General features: G+C 33.9%; 4 protein-coding genes across 8 annotated transcripts; 3 read left to right on the plus strand and 1 right to left on the minus strand.

Annotated features, from left to right (window-relative positions):
* The first annotated feature begins 5435 nt into the window (after positions 1–5435).
* Positions 5436–9851, plus strand: LOC121206605 (membrane-anchored ubiquitin-fold protein 2). 5 transcript variants are annotated; one of them, XM_041077626.1, is made up of 5 exons: positions 5436–5715; positions 5895–5962; positions 6198–6491; positions 8249–8410; positions 9197–9851. In XM_041077626.1, the coding sequence occupies exons 3-5, from the start codon at positions 6359–6361 to the stop codon at positions 9250–9252; spliced, it is 351 nt and encodes a 116-aa protein (XP_040933560.1). In that variant the 5' UTR covers positions 5436–5715; positions 5895–5962; positions 6198–6358; the 3' UTR covers positions 9253–9851. The 5 variants fall into 5 exon arrangements, with proteins under 5 accessions (XP_040933560.1, XP_040933557.1, XP_040933561.1 ...); XM_041077623.1 differs by having other exon boundaries at positions 5895–5944; XM_041077627.1 differs by having other exon boundaries at positions 5899–5962.
* A 1911-nt stretch (positions 9852–11762) lies between these two features.
* LOC107888555 (chaperone protein ClpB3, chloroplastic) lies at positions 11763–17223 on the plus strand. Its single transcript, XM_016812708.2, has 10 exons — positions 11763–12214; positions 13056–13274; positions 13428–13665; positions 13974–14169; positions 14515–14569; positions 14679–14829; positions 14926–15234; positions 15324–15589; positions 15675–16598; positions 16693–17223. Exons 1-10 carry the CDS (start codon positions 11966–11968, stop codon positions 17020–17022), a joined length of 2937 nt encoding a protein of 978 aa, XP_016668197.2. The 5' UTR covers positions 11763–11965; the 3' UTR covers positions 17023–17223.
* Positions 17224–18213: 990 nt separating this feature from the next.
* LOC107888556 (pentatricopeptide repeat-containing protein At3g29290) lies at positions 18214–21221 on the minus strand. The gene is made up of 3 exons (XM_041077628.1): positions 21181–21221; positions 19349–20717; positions 18214–18903 (listed from the first exon to the last, which is right to left on the minus strand). The coding sequence occupies exons 2-3, from the start codon at positions 20708–20710 to the stop codon at positions 18715–18717; spliced, it is 1551 nt and encodes a 516-aa protein (XP_040933562.1). The 5' UTR covers positions 20711–20717; positions 21181–21221; the 3' UTR covers positions 18214–18714.
* Positions 21222–21827: 606 nt separating this feature from the next.
* LOC107888557 (uncharacterized) lies at positions 21828–25963 on the plus strand. Its single transcript, XM_016812710.2, is given in 7 exon segments — positions 21828–21879; positions 21959–22126; positions 23112–23185; positions 23499–23578; positions 24549–24575; positions 24577–24686; positions 25516–25963. Coding segments are annotated over 7 exon segments (546 nt in total). The 5' UTR covers positions 21828–21875; the 3' UTR covers positions 25599–25963.
* The last annotated feature ends 111 nt before the right edge of the window (positions 25964–26074 follow it).

Here is a 26074-nt window from a genome sequence, read left to right on the forward strand (position 1 = left end):
TATGAGTTTTTGAATTCTCTCTTTCACTCTCCCACTTTTTCGACTCTTAGCCTCGGCGTGGGTGAACCGACCTTGTTGATATCTTATATCAACAATAGTGCGGTGAGCATAGATTGAATTAGCTTGTTCCAGCCAAGAACATAATAGATCCATCTCCATCACTCATTTTCCCCTCTTTTTCGCTGTTTGCTTCATTCCCTGCATTTTTCATTTTAGTTTTCCTTTGTTGGTTTGTATAATTTCGTCCCTACAATTGCTTTCTTTGAGCTCTTTCACAATGATCCTTAAGTTAATGCATGGTTGGATCGTGTATGCTGTTTGGTTTCTTATTTGATTGTGTTGTGAGCTTGATATGTTTAGAATTTAGAATGCTTTAGTTGATGACTAAACTCAATGGACATCCCCTCCATTTCCTTTTCACTAACCCACCATCCCTATCGCAGGTCAGATCTTTCTTTTCCTTTACATATATATATTATCCAATGTCATGTGTATAATATGCTTCACTCATCGGGGTGTCCAACACCCACCCATCTCGTTTATATTTTATCTAAATAAAAAAAAAATTAAAGCTAGACTCCCGCAGGAGGTGTCCCACGGAGTTAGAGAAGCACATAGGGTGGCTACACCCTCCATCTACATACAAGCATATTAATCATACATGTATAATAGAAGAATAGCAATAGCAATCCCATGAAGCGGGGTTTAAGGAACCCACGAAGGGTCACATACATACATGCATGTATTTATATTTTATAAATAATAATAATAAAAGTTGTTAAAAAGAAACCACGAAGGGTCACCATATATAAGAGAAATAAATTTGAAGTAGAGATGAACATGAACCCAAGCATTGTTAAATGATAGGTTAGCTTCCCATGTTTATATGTTAAAAAAAAAGAAAAAAGAAATGATAACAAGTGATAAAGACCAACAAAAGGTCCAATTGGGGGTATACCCTCACTTGCATGTATATAGGTATTAAAAAAAAAATAACGATCGATTGAGTTTTAATTCAATTAATATCGGTATTACTATTAATATAAAAAAATATAAATTTAAATATATTGAATTACATTATCATAAGTGAAAGTGGGGTATGAACCCACTATCTGTTCTTCATATGTACGTGTTATAAAAATATATATATAATTGAAGATGGCGTTACGGTAGAGTTTAAACTCGATGAGAGTGTTCAACATTCCCAAACTTGTATATATTTTGTATGAATTTTGATGATAGAATATAGGGAGCTACTAACCTCCCACCTATACGCATATAAAGTATGCATATTATATTACATAAAAGCAAGTATACATAGAGAAGAATAGAAAAAGGCCCCACGAAGGATTACCTCTAAAGACAGAATTTCCAATTCATGTATGTGTATATTTTATTTGTTAAAAGAATAAATATATAGGGTAAAGCAAGAACCTACGAGGGGTTCCCTCCATATGAATAATATATATATATATGGTGGTAAGAGAAAGTGTCCACGAATGGCTAGTGAGCACGGATTGTTCCCATGAGATGTATCGGTACGCATGTATAAAAGAAAAGATAGTGGCGTAATATGGCAAAAAAAAAAAAGGCTAAAAGTTCATAAAAGAAATCCATAGTGGGCATATCTACCGCCTACATTTATATTATATTTAAAATTCTACATATTCATCAAGTGGTAAATCAGTTTTTATTTTCATAAAATTTTTTATATTGTCATTTTTTATTTGGTAGTTTTGCTCAATATAGGAGAGGTCAACATGACATTAATCATGTAAATTTAAAGTGAGTAAATTTGGTTGATGATTGTGGTTCGCTGGAGTAAAATCACTCTCTACGTGATTTTTGGTTGCGAGAGTCGACAATAATGTGATCGACAAATGATTCCATAAGCCTCCCTCATGTGTGGGAGTAAGACATTTGTTACTTTCTATGTAATTTTGAGCAGTGAGAGCTGATGGTAGTGTGATCAACCTGTGATCAACATTTGGGCCCCTCCATGAACCATTCAACAACTCTCTGCTGAGGCAAGGCAAACATTTGGGCCCTTCCATGAACCGTTCAATGGCTTTCTACTGAGGTGAGGCATATCTTCAAAAATTAACATTCGAGCCGCTTTGTGAATCGTTTAGTTGCTCTCCGCGAAGGTGAGGTGCATCTTCAAAAATCGACACACGGTACCCTTCTACGATACCTTCCTACGAGTACCCTCCCATGAGTACCTTCCCACGACTACCTCCCAAAGTACCCTTCCACGGAACCACCCAAGTTGTAGTTCTCACACCTTTCCACTAAGGGTTCACTTTCATTCCACTAAGGATTAATTCATCAAGTGGTGGTTCATCTTATTACATCTGTATAATCTCGAATGGTTGCTATCACCTTCGAGACAAGCTTACTTTTGAATGGTCGTTTTACCTTCAACGTTAGCATAATTTTAAATACCTACAAACATTTGCAATGCCTATGATGTAAGCACAATTCCTGTTAGAGTTGTGTGACCCAAATTCTTATTAAAGAAAATACAGTGGTAAAACTAGGGGATCTGTGTAGGGCTTAAGGCCGAGGATCGAAACTGCTCTTGAATCATTCAGTTTTCAACATTAGTGAATTTATCCTCCTCTGCCCATGGTTTTTTCCGAAAGGGGTTCCACGTAAAATCTGTGTATCTTATTTTTCTTTTATTTCTGCTTTGTGATCGTTCTATATTGCCATTATCGATATTAGTTTTAACAATTCCAAATATTTACAAAATACCACCATTTTTGTAAGAAGAAATACAAACAAATTTTACTTAAACCAAATTAACCTTACTCACGGCATAGAAATCTTACCATTGCTTTTCGTCTCAGGCAAGGTCATTTTATAACATTTCCTTTGACTAGGAAAGCAGGGACAATTTTTATAGACATGAATGTTGACCATAACGTAGGTTCCACTAAAACCCCCTATATATACTCTTTTTGGAATCCACCAACACATTGTTAAAATGGGTAGACATGAATTTCAATAACCTTGCAAGGCATCATACATTCTCGAATCATCAAGCTAATAATTGCATCTTTCGTCCTGTTGCTTCATTTGCAACAACTACCATTGTAGGGGCAACTTGTAGATGGTCTCGATGCACAGTCACTTTATAACCTACCTCTCGACTGGGGAGAGGACTATTGTTATACCTTTATCCCGATGAGGACACGTGCAAAATGAAAACCAATTGAAGAGACCCGTGAGCAACCCTCCACCTTGTACCGTTCAAATGGTCATTTACTGACTAGCTAACCCCCACACAAAAGGAACTGTCTATCCTTCACCACCCAGTTGAGTCCTCTGTTAAGCCATCTGTTATTATTAGGTGCACTGTCCTCAAGAGGGGACCACCTAGGAACCATCACATTTCCTATAAATACCCTTAAAGCACTACATAGAAATGGGGTCTCTCCTTTCCTTTCAACAAAGCCTAAAAGGCCAAGCCATCATCCTCTCCTCTTGATTCTCCCTTCCACTCTCCTACTTTTTCGACTTTCGGCCTTGACGTGTGTGAATCAACCTTCTTCATCACAATCCCCTCCTCTTTCTCCAACTTCGTTGATATCATGTATCAACAGTTCTATATTCATTGCATTAGGTTAAGAATTGAGGTTTAATTAACTGATATTTTTATAGCTGATAATCTATATTAATATAGTGTTATGAAGCGCTTCAATTATGAAATGCACAAAAATTGATTAAACAAATGTTACAATGACATTAAGTTATATTCCTCATTAATCTTTATTTTGAAATATGGAATTTTATGTTTTATGACTTTTGTTTTATTAATTTTATGAAAATAAATTCAATCCTTAAACTCGTGGCCAATGTCTATATCTCTAAAAAAATATTTAGATCCAATTTGTATTTGTTGCTTTAGATTAAAAATACAACTTAGGTTTAGTTATTATTCCTTTATATATGTTGAATATATACACCAATACATTTATAGAATACTATTGCTTCAATGATTTTTTTTTTTTGCAAATAAAATTTAAATCATATATGCATTTTTTTGCTCTATTTGCAAATAGATTCCAAAAGCAAGAAAATTAGTGTGGCTTATAAAAAAACTTAATTCACGATTTAACTTTTAAAATATACTCGTTTTCTCATTTTGGTAAGTAAATTTTTTTGGGTCCAATTTAGTATTTAAAGTATACCTGTTTTCAAATTAAGTATTTGAAGTATGCTTTCGTTATGTTTTTCAGTCTTTTAACAGATGTTAAAAAAACCTAGTGGCCAATCAAATAATGCCACAAAATGGTCACCCAACTATTTAATATTTTCTCTTTTGGTCACCAAAGGGCTAATGGTGGTAGATTTTTAAATTGGCATAATACAACTTTAACCCCTCAACATTCATGCATTGTGCCAATTTAGCCTTGATTCTAAACAATCTAACCGACTACACATTGCGTAATTTGATCTTTTTGTAATTTTACTTTTTTTGGTGACATTCTCACCTAAAGAGCTAAAAAACAAATTTATCAGCAAAAATTAATTGGAAATATACAAATAATAGAAACATCCAAAATTTAAAAATAATAACTTTAATCTTTTCTCATTCTTTTAAATTTAACTCTCAACGTTATAAGGAAAAACATAAGTGAAAAAAGAGAGATCAAATTAAACAATTTATAAATGTTGAGGGTCAGTTTTTTAGAATCAAGACTAAATTAATATAATTTATAAATGTTGACAGTTAAATTTGTTATGCGAATTTAAAAAGCTACCATTGTTAGCCAACTAGTAAAAAAAAATCAAAGTGAATAGTTGGGTAATTATTTTGTAACTTTTCATAGTTGAGTCATAAATTTTTTTATAATATTGTAATTTAAAAAACTAGGAAAAAGATCTCTCTAATCCCTCTTAATTTTAAAATTGAGCAAATTTGTCCCTCTAAAAAAATTGGAGCAACTTGTCAATTTTAAAAATGAGTAATAAAAGACAATTAATCACGATGTTAATGTCTTTTATCAATTGTGCATAATTCAATTGGTATAATAAAAAATTTAGCACTAAATATTTACATATTTTGTTAATTTATTCTTGATTCTAAAAAATTCAATAAATTTAGCCTCAACATATACATATTTATGATAATATTGTGGGCTAAATTTGTTAAATTATGACCAAATTAATAGAATATGTAAATTATGAGAGCTAAATTTGTTACCATACCAGTCAAATTTATCTAAAATTGAAGAAAAATATTAATTTTGTGGTTAATTGTCATTAGTTTCTCACTTTCAAAATCCACATGCAATAAATTGTTCTGATTTTTTAAGAGGGACCAATTTGCTTAATATCAAAATTGAGAGGGACTAGAGTGGTCGTTTTAAAAAAAACTAAAAAAGTGGTTTTTTTTTAATATTTATTCCTTGTGAAGGAGAGGAAGGAAAAGAAAGAAATCTGTCCATTTTCGTTGTCTTAGGAAATTGGGAGGAGAAGGCAAGAATGGAAGCATTGACCATGCATTTAGAAGACTTTGAAAACTCCGAAACAGCCTCGATTATGAAGGAGATTTCTCATTTGATCTCTTCTTCGTCTTATTTCTCTCTCTTTCTTTTTCATTATTGACTTTGATATGATCAAAACAGTATATCAAAGCAGCGGCAGCGACTCTTTTCTTCATTTTCTTGAAATTTTCAAATCGACCAAGATCGGTTTTGGACTCAAGTAAGATAACCCATCAAGCTTTTTCACTTCTTTGTTTATTCGAGTGACCTATTTTGGATTTCAAGCTGATTTTGTGATCTTAAAAGACTATATAGTTTGGAGATTTGTTCTTCTTTTTTATTGGTGGGTGTTTGCTTATTTGCTGATTTTACCGGTTTCTCTTTTTCTCTTATTCAAAGCTAGGAGTTTTTCAGCAAAAAGTAACCGACACAGTCCGGTTTGGGCTCAAGTAAGATAACCCATCAAGGTTTCTAATTTTGTTTTGATTTTGGAGAAAATAATTTTGTGATCTTAAAAGACTACAATATGGAGATTTGTTATTCTTTTGTTATTGGTGGATGATTGCTTATTTGGTTTTCTCTTTTAAGTTGTTGCCTTTTAACATACCTTCTTAAACTAGACTGCCTGTATATCTGTTTCAAATATATTGCCTGTATATCTGTTTCAAATATATCTTTGAGTCAAGCGATTCAATTTTGCAGAATTTCCAGTTGAGAAATAGAGAAAACCAAGTACTTGAAGAGGACTCTTGGTATCTATTACAGCAATCCATATTGAGCTTTTTTGTATACAATTAAGGAGAAAAAGGCCTAAGTAAAGATCTCGAGGTTTCAGATTTTGAAGTCTTTTAAAGTTTCTGGAGATGGATAGCGTCCAAGATCAACTAGAAATCAAGTTTAGATTGATTGACGGATCAGATATTGGACCTAAAACCTTTCCTGCTGCAACCAGTGTTTCAACCTTGAAGGAAAGTGTTCTTGCTCAGTGGCCTAAAGGTCAGTTTGGTCTTTGATTAACACCGAATGAATACTGTATATGCTATCTGCCTTTCGTCTAATTGTTCGTTGGTGGTAAAAGTACCATAGAGGCCCCTAAACTAGGAGTCAATTTGTATTTTGCCCCTATTAAAAAATGGGCAAAAATTAATCATTTTGTTAAAAATTATATCTATTTTTGCTGTTAAAAACTGATCTGTATGTCAGCTTGAGGTACATGTGGTAACTATATGGTTACTCCATCAATCAAGTCAATTTTTAAGAAATTTTTAACAAAAAGGATCAATTTGCTTTTTGATATAATGTACAGGGACTAAGTTACCCAATTTTTAAGTAGAAGGGGCAAAATGCAATCTGATTCCTGGTATAGGGCCTCTATGGTACTTTTACCTTTATTGGTTCATGTTTTGTTGTTCTATTTGGTTTGAAAGTATAGGATCATGAAACATGATATTGCTTTTTCAAAGTTTGGATAGTTTACTTGTACTATTTGGTGTTTGATTAAATCCAAATGAATATTGTATCTTCTATATGTTCATCTAATTGTTTTTTTCTTGATGTTTCATTGTTCCATATGATGTTGCTTTCCGAAATTTGTATAGTATATTTGTATTGTGGGTTTAATATTCAGATGAGAGAAACGACTCAAGAAAATAGAATAATTCTATTGTACTTTATTTCCTTAGGACAAAATTACATTCTTTGATCAGTAAATTGATTAGAAATGCTGTAAAGTACCATGAAGGTCCTTATTTTAGGAGCCAGATTGCATTTTTGCCCCCTTTACTAAAAAATTGGGCAAACTAGCCCCTATACAATAGATCAAAGAGCAAATGAGTCCTTTTTGTTAAATCTCATCCATTTCCACAATTAAAAACCAGCATGGTTGGTAGAATAACCAGACCATTATATGTGGCGTGTCATGAATACCTCATTTTGGCATACGGTGACCAGTTTTTAATGGTAGAGATGGACCTTTTAGCAGGGGATCAATGTGCTTTTTGATTAACGTACAGGGACTAATTTGTTCATTTTTTGAATAGAGGGAGCAAAATGCAATTTGACTCCTAGTACAAGAACCTCCATGGTATTCTTACCTTACCATTGTTGCTTTATGAATGAAATATTTCCAAGGCAACCAAGATAACATGCTACAATATATGAATTAAGAATGTTTTTGGGCTTTTTTTCCCAGTAAACTCATTGTTTTTTTTCTTTTGATAAATGATGTTTGTAGTTATCCAAAGAAGTCGGCAGATAAATTGACATATTATAAGGTTTTTGGCTTGCTTCATTGCATCATAGGGTTTCTGTTGGAAAATGTGGCTTTTAGATGTGTCCTTTTCGAACACTATGAGGCACTTTTTTTGAATATTTTATAGTCTAATTCCAAGCTGAGATGATCTAGAAATTTGTCAATTTCTCTTTCTCGATTCTCGCTCTTAGGTGCTTTGCGTTTTTTTGGTATATTTTGTCAGCATATGGAAGTATTTGCAGTTAGTTTTAATTGTAAATTGAAGTTACTCGATTCAACTAAAAGCTTAGGTCGAGCTAAGTTCTGCCATCTAGCTCTTGGTTTACCTTGCATTTGACACATGAGGAAAACCGTAAAATGCAGCAGCCAGCGTTTTAGTAAAGCACACAAATTGTCTCTGATTGAATGGCATTAACCATTCCTATATACTACAAGATATCTCTGCTCTTTTTTTTCAGTCACTAAAATTCCATGTGTAAATATACGAATTTAATTTTGGCAGAGAAGGAGAATGGTCCAAGGACAATGAAAGATGTCAAGCTAATTAGTGCAGGAAAAATACTGGAGAATAACAAAACATTGGGAGAATGCCAGAGCCCTCTTTGCAGTATTCCTGGTGGGGTGACGACTATGCATGTCATTGTTCAACCTCCTCTGGAGAAAGGTAGGATTTCGAAAATGATAATATGAAAATTTTCATAACAAGCGGTAACGATTTCATCGTTTTAAGGTTATATATATATATAAGTGGAAATCCTTTTCCATAACAAGCAATAAACATCTATTTCCTTTTGTCATTTTGTGATAATGCTCTTTAGGTTAAAAAGGGAAAACCTGTTTGTTCAGAAATTGTTCAAATTTGCTGTTTGAGGGTATAAGTACCATGGAGGTCCTTGTACTAGGAGTCGGAGTGCATTTTGTCCCTTTTATGTAAAAAATGAACAAATTAGTCTCTATATCAAAGAGCAAACTGGTCCTTTTGTTAAAAGTTTCACGCATTTCAAATGTTAAAAATTGGTTCATGTACATCAAAATGAGGTACATGTGATCATTTTGTATAACTATCAGGTTATTTTGGTAGCCACACCAGCTTTTACCGGTAGAGATTGATGAAATTTTTCACAGAAAGGGCTAGTTTGATCTTTGATCTAACATATAGGAACAAAATTACCCATTTTTTGAATAAAGGGGCAAAATGTAATCTGACTCCTAGTATAAGGGCAATCATGGTACTTTTCCCGCTGGTAGAGCTTTTCTGCTTTTTAGGTCAAATTGAAAACTTGGTTTGCTTGGCCATTTCTTGTTTATAGTATTAGGTTCTGGGCTGAAACCAACCATGCATTCATGCTACCTTCTCGTGTTGTCCTTTTCTGAACTTGGAACTTTTTTGATGGTGCTTTTTGTGTGTGTTCCTTTAAATTAACTTTTGTTATCTTTCACCAATGAGCAGAGAAGAAAGCAATAAGCCAACCGAAGCAGAACAAATGTTTGTGTGTCATATTATAATCTGCAACCTGAAAGGGGACAACATAATTTTCAGGTGGTCCGTTAATTTTATGTCATTCAGACTCTTCATTTTTTCCCCAAGTAGTTATAATTGACGCGTATGTTCAACATGTAATTGAGCATACCCTTGTCGGAGTCACGCCCTAGTACTCTAGACCAAGTTACATGCAAACAAATTTTCCTCAGATGAAGAGTGTCGAAACTGAAGTTGCGGATCGATGATGGTGGTTGGCAATGGCATCATGCACAGTAATCATATAGGTCATATGATTGTTTCGTTTTGTTTTGTTTTTTTTCCTTCTGCTGGTCTATGCCCTACAAGTTATATGTGTAATTGATGATTGTCCATCCATTTTGTTCACTTTGTTCTATTTTCACATAAATTGTACTCTGCTGCTATCAAGCAACTTAATCTCGGATTTCATGTCCAAATACATCTCGTAGGATGCGTTTTCACGGAGTTTTTATGTTTCAGAATCATCTTCCCTTGTATAGTACATTACCATTTCTTTTTGATAGTGTAACCCGACTCGGAACTCGAATTTGTGTCTTTGTTCATAGTTTTACCAAGAATAAATGTTGTGAGAGTTTGAGATGGAGTTGTTGCCTTAGTAATTGTTCCTTTTTGCATGCCACCATTGTTCAGAAAAGTTCCATGTTGGCTTGGTCTTAGGGATGGCAAAATAATCCGGACCTATGGGGTTTCGACTTGAAATGTTCTTATAGATTCATATCGGGGCAGAGGGTTTTAATTAAAATTTTTAGGTTTGGGATTGAACTTACGTCTTCTTAGTTGTAATATTTCTCTTTTAAATTTATTATATTTTTTATTTTCGTTTTATAGTCTATGTTCGAGGTTTTGTAGTTACTCTTCTCAACAATGTCGTTTTTAAAATTCGAATTTAAATTTCTCTTTAAGAAGATAATGTGCTTTATCATTATCCCAGCACTTGCGATCTATGTGATGTATGCCTTAATTTTAGTTCTTTAAATATATGATGTAAGCTTGAATTTAGTGGTTTTTTTTAATAAATAATATTTATGTAAATTATTTTATAAATTAAAATAAGTGCTTGCATCAACAAAAAAATTTCATTAAAGAAGTAATTTGCAGAAAGCTAATTTTTTCATAACAAAATCAAATTGTTTTATTAAAAAAAGTGGGGGAAATGGATTCAAATATATAAGGTTCGTTTGTTTACATGTTTTTGTAAAATGACTTATTCTTTTGAAAAGCGTAATTTATTTTCTGAAAAAGAATTTATCTATGATTTTATGATTTAAGAATTATTTTAAATTTTAAATTTTAAAGATCTGAGATTTTCGTTCCGTATTTACCCAATATATCATGTTTGGTTGGGGGAATGACTATTTCATTCCCTCCTTATTCAACGATGAATAGAAATTCAATAGTTTGGTTGGAAGAATGGCTCATTCAATGAAATAGCTTTTACCCCTCCATTTACTTTCCTTAGTAATAACAGTTCTTTAGTGATATGACGTTACCTTGAATAGGAAATATATATATTTAGATTTGCCCTTAAAATATTTATATGATTAAATAAATAATAATTATATAATATTAAATAATAAAATATAATTTCATAATTTTAATAATAAATATTTTATCATTTACATATAGATGTTGGGTTGGGCTACAACCCGGTTTTAAAAAAATTCAAACTCGCTCTTGTTTTTTGGTCAGCTCTACCTAACCTGTTAGCTCGTTTCACTATTTAAATATTAATAAAAAATTATATTTTTATATTAATTTTTTTATTTTTATAATTAAACTTAAATTTAAAATTACTTTTACTATATAAATCAAATTTAGGTCGGTTTAGGCCGAGACATATTGGGAAATGAAAATCTTTTCCTAATCCTAAATCAAATTGGGTCAGACTTACTACAACAAGTGAGTTGCCTGCTATATGAAATAAGTCTATTACATATATTTAAAAATATTATACTTTTAATATCTTAAAATCTTTTCACATTTTAAGTAATTTCTCACGAAATTAAACCTTAAGAGCTTGAATATTTATTTAAATAAAAATTAGTATTTTTTTCCTTTCAAAATTTCAGTTAAACACAAAACTTGTATTACAATTAGATTTTTTTTTCAAAATTTTGAAAAATTCTATAATAATACCTTATTTATGAATATCTTTTACTTATTATATAAAACACGAGAATTTTAAATAACTTATTATTATATTTAAATATTTTATTGAGTTAATATAATTTTTAATTAGATCATTAATTCAGTAATAAATTTACTTAAAAAAAATAATTTTAGAACTATGTATAATCGCACTTAAATTTTGAAATCCCTGAAAATTATACATAATTTTTAAAAAAATGAATTTATCTATAAAACATGATAAATAATAATAATTATTATATTTCATCATATCCACAAAATAAGAGCCACGTGTAAGAACATAGATGATTACCGATATTCTCTCCACTTAAACCTTATATATGTCCGAACAGAACTTTCATTTCTTAAAACGACATCCCCATACTACAGAAAACGCAGAGTAAAACCAACCAAAACCGAGGGATTTCGAGAAAAGCCGAGAGACAGCAACTAGAACGCTACAAGTTCATTTTTTCCCCCTTATTCCACGCAAAGCCCATCGATTATTTTTGTTAAATTCATTTCAACTTATTTCATCTTTTTGAAATCTGAACTTAAATCAGTCCAACAATGGCGGCTTCTTCTTCTACTACTTCAATGGCGTCTGTTAATGGTTTCAGTTTATGTGCTACACGTTCTGTTTCTAATATAAACAATCTCCTTTTAACTCACCCACGCCTTTCTTTGAGCTTTCCTTCAAAACCCAATTCATTGAAATCCTTTAAACCACTTCAGTTAAGGAAAAATGGGGTTTTTGAGAGGTTTTCAAGGACTTCTTCAAGGCCTTTCGTTGTTCGTTGTGAAGCTTCAACTGGGAAGGTAGGCTTGTTAGTAGCCGATAGTTCTTTATTTTTTTATTTCTAGATGCATCGTCTGGATTTTTTCTTTTTAAGTAGAGAAACATGATTTGTTTTAATAATTCTAGTTTAATTAGTGTTAAAGAGACTGAATCTGTATTGATTTTGAGTTGCTTCTTCAGTGATTTTCGTTGGTTCAGTGCGAATGTTGTATGTAGAGATGCTAGTACTCGTCTGTAATTGTTGGTTACGAGTATGTTTGTTGAGGGGTCTGCCCTCTTTCGGGAGAAGTATTGTCGTTCATCGAGCAGCGGATCAGATCCTCAATCAGTGGAGAAATTGTGCCTAGAATGTCTATGCTCGGTTTTAATCCCAGGTTTTGTCTCCTTATTCCGAGGAGAGCCATACGGATTCATGGAGTGCCTCTAGTACACCAAAGAAATGTTTAACATTTGGCCTTGGTGGGGTTCGAAACCCACCAAGACTAAAGGCTAAACATTTCTTTCATGGATTAACGCTCCTGCCAAACGACTTGAATCCCTTTGTGCTTTCCTCGGAGTAAAGAGACAAATCCGGGGCTAAAACCAAGTATAGACACCAGGGCATAATACCTTCATTATTTGAGGGTTCAATTGGTTTCTTCACAGACAGCACTTCAAAGACTTCTACAGAAAGAGAGCCGACCCCCCTCAAGAATTTTCAATAGTTTTCTTATATTTTCATGTGTTTTGAGATATCTTGATTATATCCTCGTATCCATTTTTGAATATGGCTTAGTCAACTTAGTGTGAAGTAGCTTGCTTTATTATGTAATTGTTTTTGTGAATTCTTTTTGCTGAGTTGGGGTTGGGATGTTGTGACAGATTACACAACAGGACTTCACTGAAATGGCCTGGCAAGCCATTGTTTCTTCACCAGATGTGGCTAAAGAGAACAAGCATCAAATAGTGGAGACTGAACACTTGATGAAAGCTCTATTGGAGCAGAAGAACGGTCTTGCTCGGCGAATATTTTTGAAAGTCGGAGTTGACAATACTCGCCTTCTTGAAGCGACTGATAAGTTCATCCAACGCCAGCCGAAGGTAACTCCTCTCACATATGTTTGTATCTAACCTTAACCAATTGATACTTGAACTTTACTACATTGCTTGCCTCTACGTTTCACCGTTTTCCTAGTTTCATCTGTGGATTAGGTAGTGCTGTTTTTTGATAATATCTGTTCTCTGCTTTACTAGGTTTTGGGTGAATCTGCTGGTTCAATGTTAGGACGTGATTTGGAAGCACTGATCCAGCGAGCAAGAGAGTACAAAAAGGAGTACGGGGATTCGTTTGTTTCTGTCGAGCATTTGGTTCTTGGATTTACACAAGATCGGCGTTTCGGGAAGCAGTTGTTCAAGGATTTCCAGATATCCAACCAAGCCTTGAAATCCGCAATAGAATCTATTAGGGGACGTCAGTCAGTTACCGACCAAGGTTACAGAATTTCCCCTTTCTTTCTTTATATCCTATTAACCAAACCATTTGCATTTGTCTCGTGCAAAAATGTCTCAACATTTTTGATTTGTTGAGTCTGAATCATATTCTTTTTACCCACATGGATGACTGGTATGACCTTTTTGTTTATCCTCGTATATCGGTGCCTTTTAGTGGATTATGGGATTGACTCAATTCTCAATGTCATAACGTTGCTTCTTGAGGCTTTGGTGTTTTTGGTTGCTCATTTGTTCTTGGGGTTTATCTGCACGTTTTCTGTTTTCCTGACGTTTCGACTTCGAATATAGACCCCGAAGGAAAGTATGAAGCGTTGGAGAAGTATGGGAAAGATCTAACAGCAATGGCGAGAGAAGGAAAGCTTGATCCAGTTATTGGAAGAGATGATGAAATACGTAGGTGCATTCAAATCCTTTCTAGGAGGACAAAGAACAACCCTGTGCTCATTGGTGAACCGGGTGTCGGTAAAACTGCAATTTCTGAAGGGTAAGCACTTAAGATTCAGCTTCATAGTTGTAAATGGCCTTGCAATGAAACAAGACCGTGAACTTTCAGTATATGCTATGTTACTTGGACTTGGACTTGGGTTTGGGTCTGACATGGATATGTTCAAAATTTTAAGAGTTCAAAATTTTAAGAGACGTCTATGTATTCAGTCTTTAGAGATCATATTCCCAAATCTGTATCTAGCTATGCGTCGGATACCGATGGTAAGACATTGGTCCTTAAAAAAAAAGTCCCAACATAAGTCAATTTGCAGAAATTAGCATTTTGCAGTTAGTGTTAGCTTAATTTCTACATTATCTACATTATCATTCTGTCTTTTAACAGGCTTGCCCAAAGAATCGTTCAAGGGGATGTCCCTCAGGCTTTGATGAACCGTAAGGTGAAGTTATCTAGCCCTTTCTTTCCAGGAAGAAAACCCAGGTTGGGGGTGGGGGTGGGTGTTCGAATCACAATGTTGCTGATGCTAATAAACCGGTTTCTTTCTACAGCTTATCTCACTCGACATGGGTGCGCTCATAGCTGGGGCTAAATATCGAGGAGAGTTTGAAGATAGACTGAAGGCTGTACTTCGAGAAGTCACTGATTCAGAAGGCCAAATTATCCTCTTCATTGATGAGATTCACACAGTTGTTGGGGCAGGTAAGGCTTTCATTGTGTTTTTAGATTTATCGGTTGTTTATCCAATATTTGATAATATGTGATTTGTGTACTGTGGAAAATGGTATTCTATTTCAGGTGCCACCAATGGTGCAATGGACGCAGGCAATCTGTTGAAGCCTATGCTTGGTCGGGGAGAACTGCGATGTATCGGGGCAACGACTCTAGATGAATATCGTAAATACATTGAGAAAGATCCTGCCCTGGAACGTCGTTTCCAGCAGGTTTATGTTGATCAACCAACAGTAGAAGATACAATTTCTATACTCCGGGGGCTTCGTGAGAGATATGAGCTTCATCATGGAGTACGTATTTCTGACAGTGCACTCGTGGAGGCTGCAATCTTGTCTGACCGTTACATTAGTGGCCGATTTTTACCTGACAAAGGTAATATATGAGCGAACATAAATAAACAGGTATTATTGAGTTGGCGATGCTTGTATTTGTGGACTAATATATGGTTTTTGGATTTGCAGCTATTGATTTAGTTGATGAAGCAGCTGCTAGATTGAAAATGGAAATCACTTCAAAACCTACTGCCCTCGATGAGATTAATCGTTCGGTACTGAAGTTGGAAATGGAGAGGTTGTCTCTCACAAATGATACTGATAAAGCTTCAAGAGATAGACTGAGCCGCCTTGAAGCTGAGTTGGCGCTCTTAAAGGAGAGACAGTCCGAGTTGACTGAACAGTGGGAGCATGAGAAGTCTGTAATGACAAACATTCAGTCGATCAAGGAAGAGGTAAAAAGCTTTATTTTCAGCCACCATACATTTTGCCGTTTATTGTCCTTGAGAGGTAGTCAACTAACTGTTTTACTCGGTACAGATTGATAGGGTCAATGTTGAGATTCAGCAGGCCGAGCGGGAGTATGATCTCAATCGAGCTGCTGAGCTGAAGTACGGAAGTCTGAACTCTTTGCAGCGCCAACTTGCTGAAGCTGAAAAAGAATTAGATGAGTATATGAAATCTGGAAAATCGATGCTAAGAGAAGAAGTTACCGGAAACGATATTGCCGAAGTAGTTAGTAAATGGACTGGCATACCGGTTTCCAAGCTTCAACAATCTGAGAGGGAGAAACTATTATATTTAGAAGAAGTGTTGCATAAACGTGTCGTAGGTCAAGATCCTGCTGTCAGATCCGTAGCTGAGGCCATTCAACGATCTCGAGCTGGTCTCTCAGATCCCCGTCGTCCAATTGCCAGTTTCATGTTTATGGGTCCTACTGGTGTAGGGAAGACGGAACTAGCTAAAGCACTTGCATCTTACTTGTTTAATACGGAAGAAGCACTTGTTCGAATCGATATGAGTGAGTATATGGAAAAACATGCGGTTTCAAGACTTATAGGTGCTCCACCTGGTTATGTTGGGTATGAAGAAGGAGGACAGCTGACGGAAACAGTTCGCCGGAGGCCCTATGCTGTAATTCTTTTTGATGAGATTGAGAAAGCTCATGGTGATGTATTTAATGTTTTCCTTCAAATTTTGGATGATGGGAGAGTCACTGATTCACAAGGTCGTACCGTGAGCTTTACCAACACTGTCATCATTATGACTTCGAATGTGGGTTCACAATACATTCTAAACTCGGACGAAGACACACCTAAAGACTTAGCTTATGAAACTATCAAGCAGAGGGTAATGGAAGCTGCAAGAGCTATCTTTCGACCTGAGTTCATGAATCGTGTTGACGAGTATATAGTGTTCCAACCTTTGGACCGCGAACAAATAAACAGTATTGTGAGATTACAGGTAAGTTTATCGGTTCCTTTTTACACCGTTGAGCCGATGATGTCATTTATCTGTGCTTATCCGCTTTAACCTCGTATCCATATTTGTTTTACAGCTGGAACGTGTGCAAAATAGGATTGCAGATAGGAAAATAAAACTTCAGGTAACAGACAGTGCCGTTGAACTTCTCGGAAATCTTGGTTATGATCCAAATTACGGTGCTAGACCGGTGAAACGAGTGATTCAGCAGAACGTTGAAAACGAACTTGCCAAAGGCATATTGAGAGGAGAGTTCAAAGATGAGGATACGATCTTAGTAGACACCGAGCTAACTGCATTCGCAAATGGTCAACTCCCCCAGCAAAAGCTAGTCTTCAAGAAACTCGATAATGATTCTGATACTCAAGCAACTGGCAGTCAAGAAGCTTTATCTCAGACTGTCTGAAAGTTGGAAGAAACTCAGACAATGATTTGGATACTTGAGCAACCGGCAGTCGAGAAGCTTCATCACAAACTGTCTGAAAGTGAATAACTTTTTAAGTTTCTTTTCCCTAAATGGTGTAAGTATTACACAGTTTTGCATTGTATATGAATTCTCTGTAAGTCCCAAATCAACAGTTATATCTATATCTATATATTCTTTTAAGTGATGATTTTCTTGTGGCTTGTATTTTTTTTATTTTTTAGGTTTCAAAATTCTAGTCTAATTATTAATATTATTAAGTTTTCTTGTTAAATTGATTAGTGTAATGTTTTGAAATAAAAAAAAAACTCAGTAATAATGGAAGTAAAAAACATGATGTAATAAATTTAAATTTAATAAAATAATTTAAAAGAATTAAAGATTGAGTTTGAATTTTGAAATCTAAAAAAGTAGGATTAAATTTCTAAGAATAAAAGTGTAAAAATTAATTTTAAATTTACGAAAAATATAGGGACTTATAGTATATTTTAACCTTAAATATAATGATGGTACTGTTATTGGCTTAAATTCCTAGGATAATTTGTATTAATTTAGGGGTTAAATCATTTTTTAGTATTTAAATTTGGTAGCTATTTGTGGTTTGAATTTTTTTTATTTAAGTTAGTCCATGAACTAAGTTACTGTTCTTACATTGGGGATTGAATATTTTTTTCAAGTTAATCCTTAAATTTGATAATTATTCTCACATTAGTACTTAAAGTTTTTTTTTGTCTAAGTTAGCCCTTGATATTTTTTGAAGATTTTAAAGTTCAAGTCCAATGTGAAAACAATGTTGAGTTCAAGATTAACATGGACAAAAAAATTCAAACCCTAATATGAAAATAATTACCTAATTCAAACCTTAATGTGAGAAAAATTATTAAATTTAGGGATTAATTTGAATAAAGAAAATTTCAAACCCCAATATAAAAATTATTGTCAAATTTAAACCCAAATAATGATTTAACTCTTAACAGTTTTGACAACCACTTCTTTGTTTAATAGTTTTCATCAAGTGCCTTTGTGATAAAATTTTATAAAATTTTAAAAATTTTAACCCTTAAAATGATAAAAATTTAATTCAACACTTTAAAAATTATAAAAATATAGACTATTAAAATAATAAAATTGTATTTTTACTATTGTGAAAGTATATAATTTAATTCCGAACCCTCAAAAAAAATTTCTAGCTCCACCATTGCTTTCATCTAATACAAAACATACAAACATGCATGCATACAATGCCCATAAACCTAACACCATGAGATTTCTGAACAAAACTCTACGGTCAGATCATCTTTCTCTTAGCTCTCTACATAAGTATCAGATACAAACATGTATTCAAGTCCTTAAATTGCCATATTTACGTACCAATATCTGGATATATATCAAGAAAAATGAAGAACCAGGCTACTTCTTTGCTTTAAATCGGTCTTTTTGCAAGTTCTGAAGTATCGATGTTCTTGTTTTGTCATCGTATCTAAATATGCATCGGACAAGAATATTTCAGAAAAGAAAAAAAGATCGAAGTTACATTAGGGCAACTTCTGATCTTTAAATCGATGCATTCAGAAGTTCGAAGCATCAATGCTCTTGTTTTTGCTATCATGTGTGGATATGTATCAGATATGGATGTTGGACGCAAAAAATGAATAACCGGAGAAAAATCCGGCCTCAGGTCAACTTCTTCGCTTTAAATCGATGTTTTCGCAAGTTTTGAAGCATCAAAGCTCTTGTTTTGCCATCAGGTTTAAGACCATTCTTTTGCATTTTGAAGTACAGCTTCTTTGCTGATTCAACTTTGCCTCTCAAACTCATTCCTTGAATAGCAGCATTGTAAAGAGATACATTTGGTGGAAGTCCCTGTAAATCACAAAAAGAGAAAGAAGGTAAATGTTAAAATGTCAAGCTTTAGAATTCAATTGGGATTGGTACTTAGATCACCCTTCTTCTAAATGACTTTTGAACACCAAATTTAGTGAAAAATTGCTTGAAGATTAAGTAAACGAGGACAAGCTAAATTCGATAAAAGTACCACGAGGGCTCTTGTACTAAGAATCGGATTGCATTTTATCTCTTCTACTCAAAAAATGGACAAATTAGTTCATTTATGTTAGATGAAAGAGCATACTGACCCTTTTATTGAAAATTCTATTCATTTTTACTATTAAAAACTGGTACATGTGACACGAGACTAGTTTGCTCTTTGATCTAACATACAGAGAGTAATTTGTCCTTTTTATGAGTAAAAGAGGTAAAATGCCACTAAATTCATTCAAACAACGAAACATTGAAAACGTAAGCTTACATCTAAAATTTCTTCCACTTCAGCCCAAAGAGATCCCCAAATGCAGCTTCTTATTAGTGATAAATGAGTAAATGTATCTGGAACACACTTTTGATGAATCATGTGATCATAAACTTGCAATGCAACTTTCGGTTTCCTCGCAGTCTCGCAAGCACCGATGACAAGATTATACGATGTGGTCGAAACCGACAATCCCAAACCTTCCATTTGCCATAAAAGCTGTAAGGCCTTATCCCATGAACCAAGCTTCTGGCACGACATTAAGGCGGTGTTGTATAGATGAAGGCTTATGAGTTCATTCTGTTGTCTTATTCTTTCAAAGAGGTGAAGAGCATCGGCATGTCGGTTTGCTCTATACAAAGCACCAAGCAATGAATTCCATGTGAAATCATCTGGTTTATGACCTAAAGATATCATAATATCATAGATTTTAAAAGCTAATTTGATCTCTCCGCCTTTTCCAAGTGAATTAATCAATGCATTGCAAGCTACTAGATTCGGTTTCAATCCATCATCCAACATTTTCTGAAATATAGATAACGCTAAATCCCGTTTCTCTTCTTTCACACATGCGTTAATCATAGCATGCATAATGTCATCACGGGGTTCGACTCCGTTTCGAATCATCTCAGTGTAAGCATCAATTGCCAATTCGCATTGATTACAACGAACGAAAATGCTAATTAGCAAGGAATATGTGACTTGTGTTCCTATATAACCATTTTCCTGGATTCTTCTCCATAACCCCTCGGTTTCAACCCAATTATTCGATCTTCCACAAATCGATATAACTGTATTATAAACAACCATATCAAAATCTTTCTTCAGTGTTGAGTCCCTTTCCAATTCCGCAAACATATCTAAAGCTGCATCATTACCTTGAGTATCAGCAATAGCTTTCAGCATTATGCTGTAAGTATGTCCTGTAATGACTTTATTGTTCTTCATAAACTCGAAAGTTCGCAAAGCATCATTGAGTAACCCGTTTCTAAGCATGCAAGAGAGAAGAGAATTATATGCATGAACATCAGGTTTAAGACCCGAAAACTCCATTGATTTACACAATTCCAATGCACTTCTAACCTTGTTAGACCTACTAAGCATCAATATTCTTCTTGATAATTCCTCTTCATTCCTTTCTTCCAAAAAATGTACCTTACTATCATAAACAAGGTCCTTCCCATTTGAACTTGTTGAAGGCAAATTTTGACTAGAATCCAACTCAGATTCAAAACTAGCAGTCATATTCAGTACTTTAACTCTATTACCCATCTTGGTGGACTTGAATTGCGAATTGATCCTTGGCATGTTCATTGGAAAAGGACTAAATCGAACATATTCATAAACTGGCACCAAAACCATGTTTAGCCTACATTTCAGTACAAGCCTTTTGTGAGTTTTCAAAGGCAAACCGCCATTGAAGCTGCCATTAGAACACCTAAAGCAAACAGTATCTCTACTTTGGTTACATGAATGAAACTGCAATCCAAACCCATTTGCTATTATAGCAAAAGAGGCTGAATTCCTCAACCATTCCCCCATAACTAAATAATACTCAAATTACTTGAGCAAAACCCCCCATCTTAACTATTTAACAAATAGACCATTATTTGTTGTACCAAGAAAGTATATTAATTTGGCATAAAAACGAAAAATAGTTTGAACTTTGAGGCTTACATAAGAAAATAGAAAAGACCCATTTCAAGTTTGAAGCTTGAAACCAGAAACAGAGAATTATTTTGGCATGAACACAACAAAAAAATTCAACTTTGAGGCTTATATAAGCAAATGGAGAAGACCCGATTCAAGTTTAAAGCTTGAAATTCAATTACCTGCAAAAAGATCTATGGGATTCTAAAGATACACCATTCGGAGCCAGCGGTGGGAGCTGAAAGAAAGTTCAATTCTTTTTAATGATAAAGATAATAACAAAAAGGTTAAATTCTTTAACTAGTCCCTATGATTTACGAAAGTTGTAAATTTAATCTTGCACTTTAATTTGATATTTTTTAGTCCATTTACTTTTCAAAATTTAAAATTTAAGTTCACAACAAATGATAATTGTTAAATTCATTTGTTTAAATATTTGATCATATGTGCTACATGGTACTCACTAAAAATTTATTTAATAGATTAACACAAATTTTTCTGTTAAGATTAAAATTTTAAAATTTAAAAAGTGTAGAGATATAGAACGACTCAATTAGAGAATATATACTAAATCTGTAATTGTAGGCATAATACATGACTAGTGATTGGATACTATTTGGATGAATACTAAAATTTTAAAATTCAAAAAATATAGGGACTAAAATTGGCCAAGAAAGTAAAAAAATAAGATTGATCAAATTAAAGTATAGGGACAAAATCCACAACTTTTGTAAAGTGTAGGGATTAATAGCAGAACCTAACCAACACGACATAACTTTGATAGGCTCTTGAAACACACCGTATTAAGCTCTTCACCAACCCTACAAATAATGAATATTGACAAAACAGTTTCCAGTCTCCAAAGAATTATACAAAAATGGGTATATTTTATTTTTTTCTTGCTTCTTTATTTATTCTTTTTAGAATTGATTTTTTACCTTTTTTATTAATGGGATTTAGATGATTTTGAAGAAGGAAAAGATGAAGAATCAAAGGAAGTAAAGGAAGGAGTAGAATCAAAGGAAGTAAAGGAAGGAGTAGCATCAATAGCATTATTGCCGAATGGGTCCCTTTCAGGGCATTTTATTCAGCTTCCTCAATCTATCTGTTATGGTCTTCATGGCACAGGTACTTCCTTTTTACTTCTTGTTTTATCCTCATTGCTTCTCTTTCAACTTGCTAATAACTGGGTTCTTTTTGGTTTTCAATAATTTCATGTATAAATCAGTTTTTTTTTCTATATATTCATCCAAATGGCTTGTATGAATTCACCAATGAAAAAAAAAGGGTTAAATTGCTTGTTTAGTACTTTTATTCCCTTTGCTTTGTTTTGTGTTGGTTCATTAGTTACGCAAATGTCTATTAGTAACTTAAGTTGTGTAATGCAAAAGTGCAGCTAGATTGCCTTACACTTCTAAGAAGGTGAATCAATTGGTTCCTCTACTATTACATGAATCAATTTAGTCCTTTTACTATTAAAAGGAATCAAGTAAGGGAAATTGGAATATAGAACATTCCAAATTTTTTCTACAGTACAGTTTGGACTTATTTGATTCCTTTAATAGTATAAGGACTAAATTGGTCTATCTCTATAATACAGGGACCTTTCAAGTAGTTTTAACCTACCTTTATCTCTATGCTTATGTTCGAATATACATTAGAGATGGATGTCAAATTCGGATACTTCCAAGAAAAATAAATAAAAAGTGCAATGCAGCTTTTAATCTGAAATGCCACAAAGCAATGTTGAAAAGGGGCATGTATAGTATCTATGGAGAGTGTAATTTAATTTTCTAGAGCCATTTCATTAAGCCTCCAAAAATATACTAGAAGTAGCAGATGGTTGAGATGTAGGATAATGGATATCATCAATGTTATGTTTCACACTTCTTTTTTATTTTAAAATGACATCACATTTATGTCCCACACATATTTCAACATGGAAAGTAAAATCCTCAAGGAAACTTTGAAAAAATTTGATCCATGTCAAGCACATATCTTGAACATTCATCCTGAGTTTGGATAACATTAGGATTTAATTTGATGAATTTTTCTAAATCATTTTGATTTGGAATTATGCACTGCTCCTATAACTCTCATTCCATGATTAAAGAGTTGGCTTGTGAGATGGAGTGCAGCAGGGGTGAGGATTACCGCTTGATCAAGCTTACAATCATAGACTACAATGTATGAATCTTTTCCACAAAATCTCTCTCTCTCTCTCTCTCTCTCTCTCTCTCTCTCTACACACACACACGTGTGCATATATATATATATGGTAGTCCTTTCTATTAGAAATTTTATCCATTTCTAATGTTAAAAACTGGCATGGTTGACGGAATAATCACATAGTGTCACGTGTACCTCAGAGGATAAGTTTTTAACAGTAAAAATGATTGAGTAAAGGGCGCAAAAGGCAATCTAATTCCTAGTACAGAATACTTTTGCCATATATATATATCTATTCAGTTTTTCTCTAATTAGTTTGAGTATATGATAGAATAAGAAAGATCATACTGTGGTGGTGGAGTGTAGAGGGCATGATGCAGCTCGGTTCCACAACATCAGCCATGCTCATGGGTAAGCCAACGTTAAAACACAATTCTTTGGCTCAATATTTTTCCTTTTTAAGTATCCATATCAAACATATATTTGGACATAAGTATAAGTGTATAACCCTCGAATTATATCACAAAACTTGCAAAAAAAGAAATCGAGTATACCTTTAAGGATACATAACCTGTACCCCTTATGTAACTTTTACCTTGAGTCGAAGTAGCATATTCAGTTACTATGTTGCTCTAACTCTTTATTTAACTCAAAAGTATATGTACCCGACGCCTATATTCATTATATACTCAGACGTGAATATCGGATTATGATTTTCTATGAAAAAGTTAGAAAATTTTAAGTATCTATATGGGGATGTATTTGTACCCGATACTCATCCCATGTCCAAATAACATAGGTTAGTTATTGGTAATAGTACCATGGAGGCCCATGAATTATGATTCAGATTGCATATTGTACCATTTATTCAAAAAATGAGTAAATTAGTCCTTGAACATTAGATCAAAGAGTAAACCCTTTTTATTAAAATTTTTATCTATTTTTACTATTAAAAACTGATGTTGTTGACATACCACATGTTTCTCATGTAAATGTACAAGGATCAATTTTTAATAGTAGAAATGAATGGAAGTTTTAACAGAAAGACCAGTTTGCTCTTTGATCTAATGTGTAGAGACTAATTTGTCCATTTTTTTTAGTAAAAGGGGCAAAATGCAATTCGACCCCTAATATAAGAGCCTGCATGATACTTTTACTATTAGTTATCCATGTCTAATGTTATAAATGTGGCATTCTTTTACATTCTTATTGGTTGTATCTTGTAGACTTTATATGATATGTTATCATTCTCTAGATACGCTTTTCAAATAAGCTTATAAGAAAATTAAAAACCCTAAACATGCATTTGGAATGTTCATGGTTTCTACTTTCTTGAAGTGTACTTGTTTTGGGGTATAATTTATATTAATATTTGTTACAGTTGGGAGAAGGATGTTGTGGATATGGTTGAAGAAAAAGATATTGGTCTCATTCGAGTGTGAGACATTGAAATCCGACAAAGCAGCTGAAGAACATATAAAGCAGTTCATGCCTAAATTATCTGGACTTGATGCTGTTGGTATGTAATAATAATCTGGCCTTGGGAAACTCCTGTTTACAATGCTGCAATTTGTCTACATGGAACTTGGCAACATGTTTTAGATTTCATGGCAACTTCAGTTTTAACCTCAGCTAATTAAGTCTTCATTTTCATTTTCCATATTGTTTGTTTAGAGGGGGATTGGCTCCTTAGGGAAAAGTCTTGGAAGTGTCGTTCTCCAGGCAGCTGATCCGGTTTCCCCCAACAATCAAAGGTATTGTCTTTCTTGAGAGGGTTTTGCCGGAAGAGCTAGCGTGCCGTGAGCAGTTGCCTTGAGGATTTGGTTCACGGATCCGGGAGCCCCTCAATTGTACATGGGCGTATAACCACCTACCAAGAAATGACATGAGTGTCTTGCCCTTGGTGGAATTCGAACCCTTAACCTATGTCATATAGGTCACCTGTTGGGGTATATGGTACCACTTGAGCATAGGTGGCCATACACCCACGTACAGTCGAGATGCCCCTGGCTCTGTGAACCAGGCCAGGCCCTCAGGGCAGCCGCTCACAGTACGTTGGCTCTCAAAAGAGCACAGAAAACAAAACCCTCCCTCGCAGAGATAATATTTTCGGTTGTTGGCGGACCGGATCGACTGCCTGGAGGACTACACTTTGAAGACTTATTTTAAAAAAGCCGATGCCCCCTCAACATTTTGAAACTTCTAGCTGAAACGACCTCTTGTTTGTGATCAATCTGTAAAACGTTTGGATATCTGCTGCTGCCTTTTATTTGTTTTTATGTAAACTTTTATGGCAGCTTGAAGTTGCCAGGTAAAACCCCTAACTCCATAGTTTTGAATCAATGCAGTTAATATTGGAAGGATGAGCATATCAGGGGTGGACTCTGAAGCAGAAACAGCAGATTCTAAGCAGGATTTATCAACTGCTTGATATATATAGCTAGAAACCACCACCATAACCCCAAATATTATAATAATATTACAAATTAAAAACTCAGTATTAGGCTTATGGGCATTGTATGTATGTATTAGTTGAAAGTGATGGTTTGATTCGTAATTTTACAAATTAAGAGGCTCTGAGCAATTAGGAAAATGAAAAATCGAATAACGGCTGTCAAAACTCAAAATTAGCTGCTATCACGTTAATTTAGTAACCCAGTATCAACTGGGCTGGTTTTACAGGTGGGATGAAATTTTTTATTTGTAAATATTATCACAAGGTTAAATTCTACAATCAAGCCCTATACTGTGTAAATTAAGGATTTGGGTCAAATTTAGTAAATCTGTTTGGTTAAATTATGTTATTAGTCTTGTATCGTGTACAAAATTATAAATTTAGTTCACGTTCATCAACTGAATGGTTATAATTTTTGAATTTCAATGCATGCAACCATAGTTTAATATTAA

Source organism: Gossypium hirsutum, chromosome A09 (assembly GCF_007990345.1).
Source record: "Gossypium hirsutum isolate 1008001.06 chromosome A09, Gossypium_hirsutum_v2.1, whole genome shotgun sequence".
Taxonomy (NCBI): Eukaryota; Viridiplantae; Streptophyta; class Magnoliopsida; order Malvales; family Malvaceae; genus Gossypium; species Gossypium hirsutum.

Excerpts from the sequence above, each read along its gene's own strand:
- LOC107888556 (XM_041077628.1), bottom strand. The coding sequence starts at position 20,710 with ATGGTTTTGGTGCCAGTTTATGAATATGTTCGATTTAGTCCTTTTCCA. Across the intron at positions 18,904-19,348 it reads AAGTGGAAGAAATTTTAGAT|GGACTTCCACCAAATGTATC; the intron begins GTAAGCTTACGT and ends TGTGATTTACAG.
- LOC107888555 (XM_016812708.2), top strand. The coding sequence starts at position 11,966 with ATGGCGGCTTCTTCTTCTACTACTTCAATGGCGTCTGTTAATGGTTTC. Across the intron at positions 14,830-14,925 it reads TCACACAGTTGTTGGGGCAG|GTGCCACCAATGGTGCAATG; the intron begins GTAAGGCTTTCA and ends ATTCTATTTCAG. Across the intron at positions 16,599-16,692 it reads ACAGTATTGTGAGATTACAG|CTGGAACGTGTGCAAAATAG; the intron begins GTAAGTTTATCG and ends TTTGTTTTACAG.
- LOC121206605 (XM_041077626.1), top strand. The coding sequence starts at position 6,359 with ATGGATAGCGTCCAAGATCAACTAGAAATCAAGTTTAGATTGATTGAC. Across the intron at positions 6,492-8,248 it reads TCTTGCTCAGTGGCCTAAAG|AGAAGGAGAATGGTCCAAGG; the intron begins GTCAGTTTGGTC and ends TAATTTTGGCAG. Across the intron at positions 8,411-9,196 it reads TCAACCTCCTCTGGAGAAAG|AGAAGAAAGCAATAAGCCAA; the intron begins GTAGGATTTCGA and ends ACCAATGAGCAG.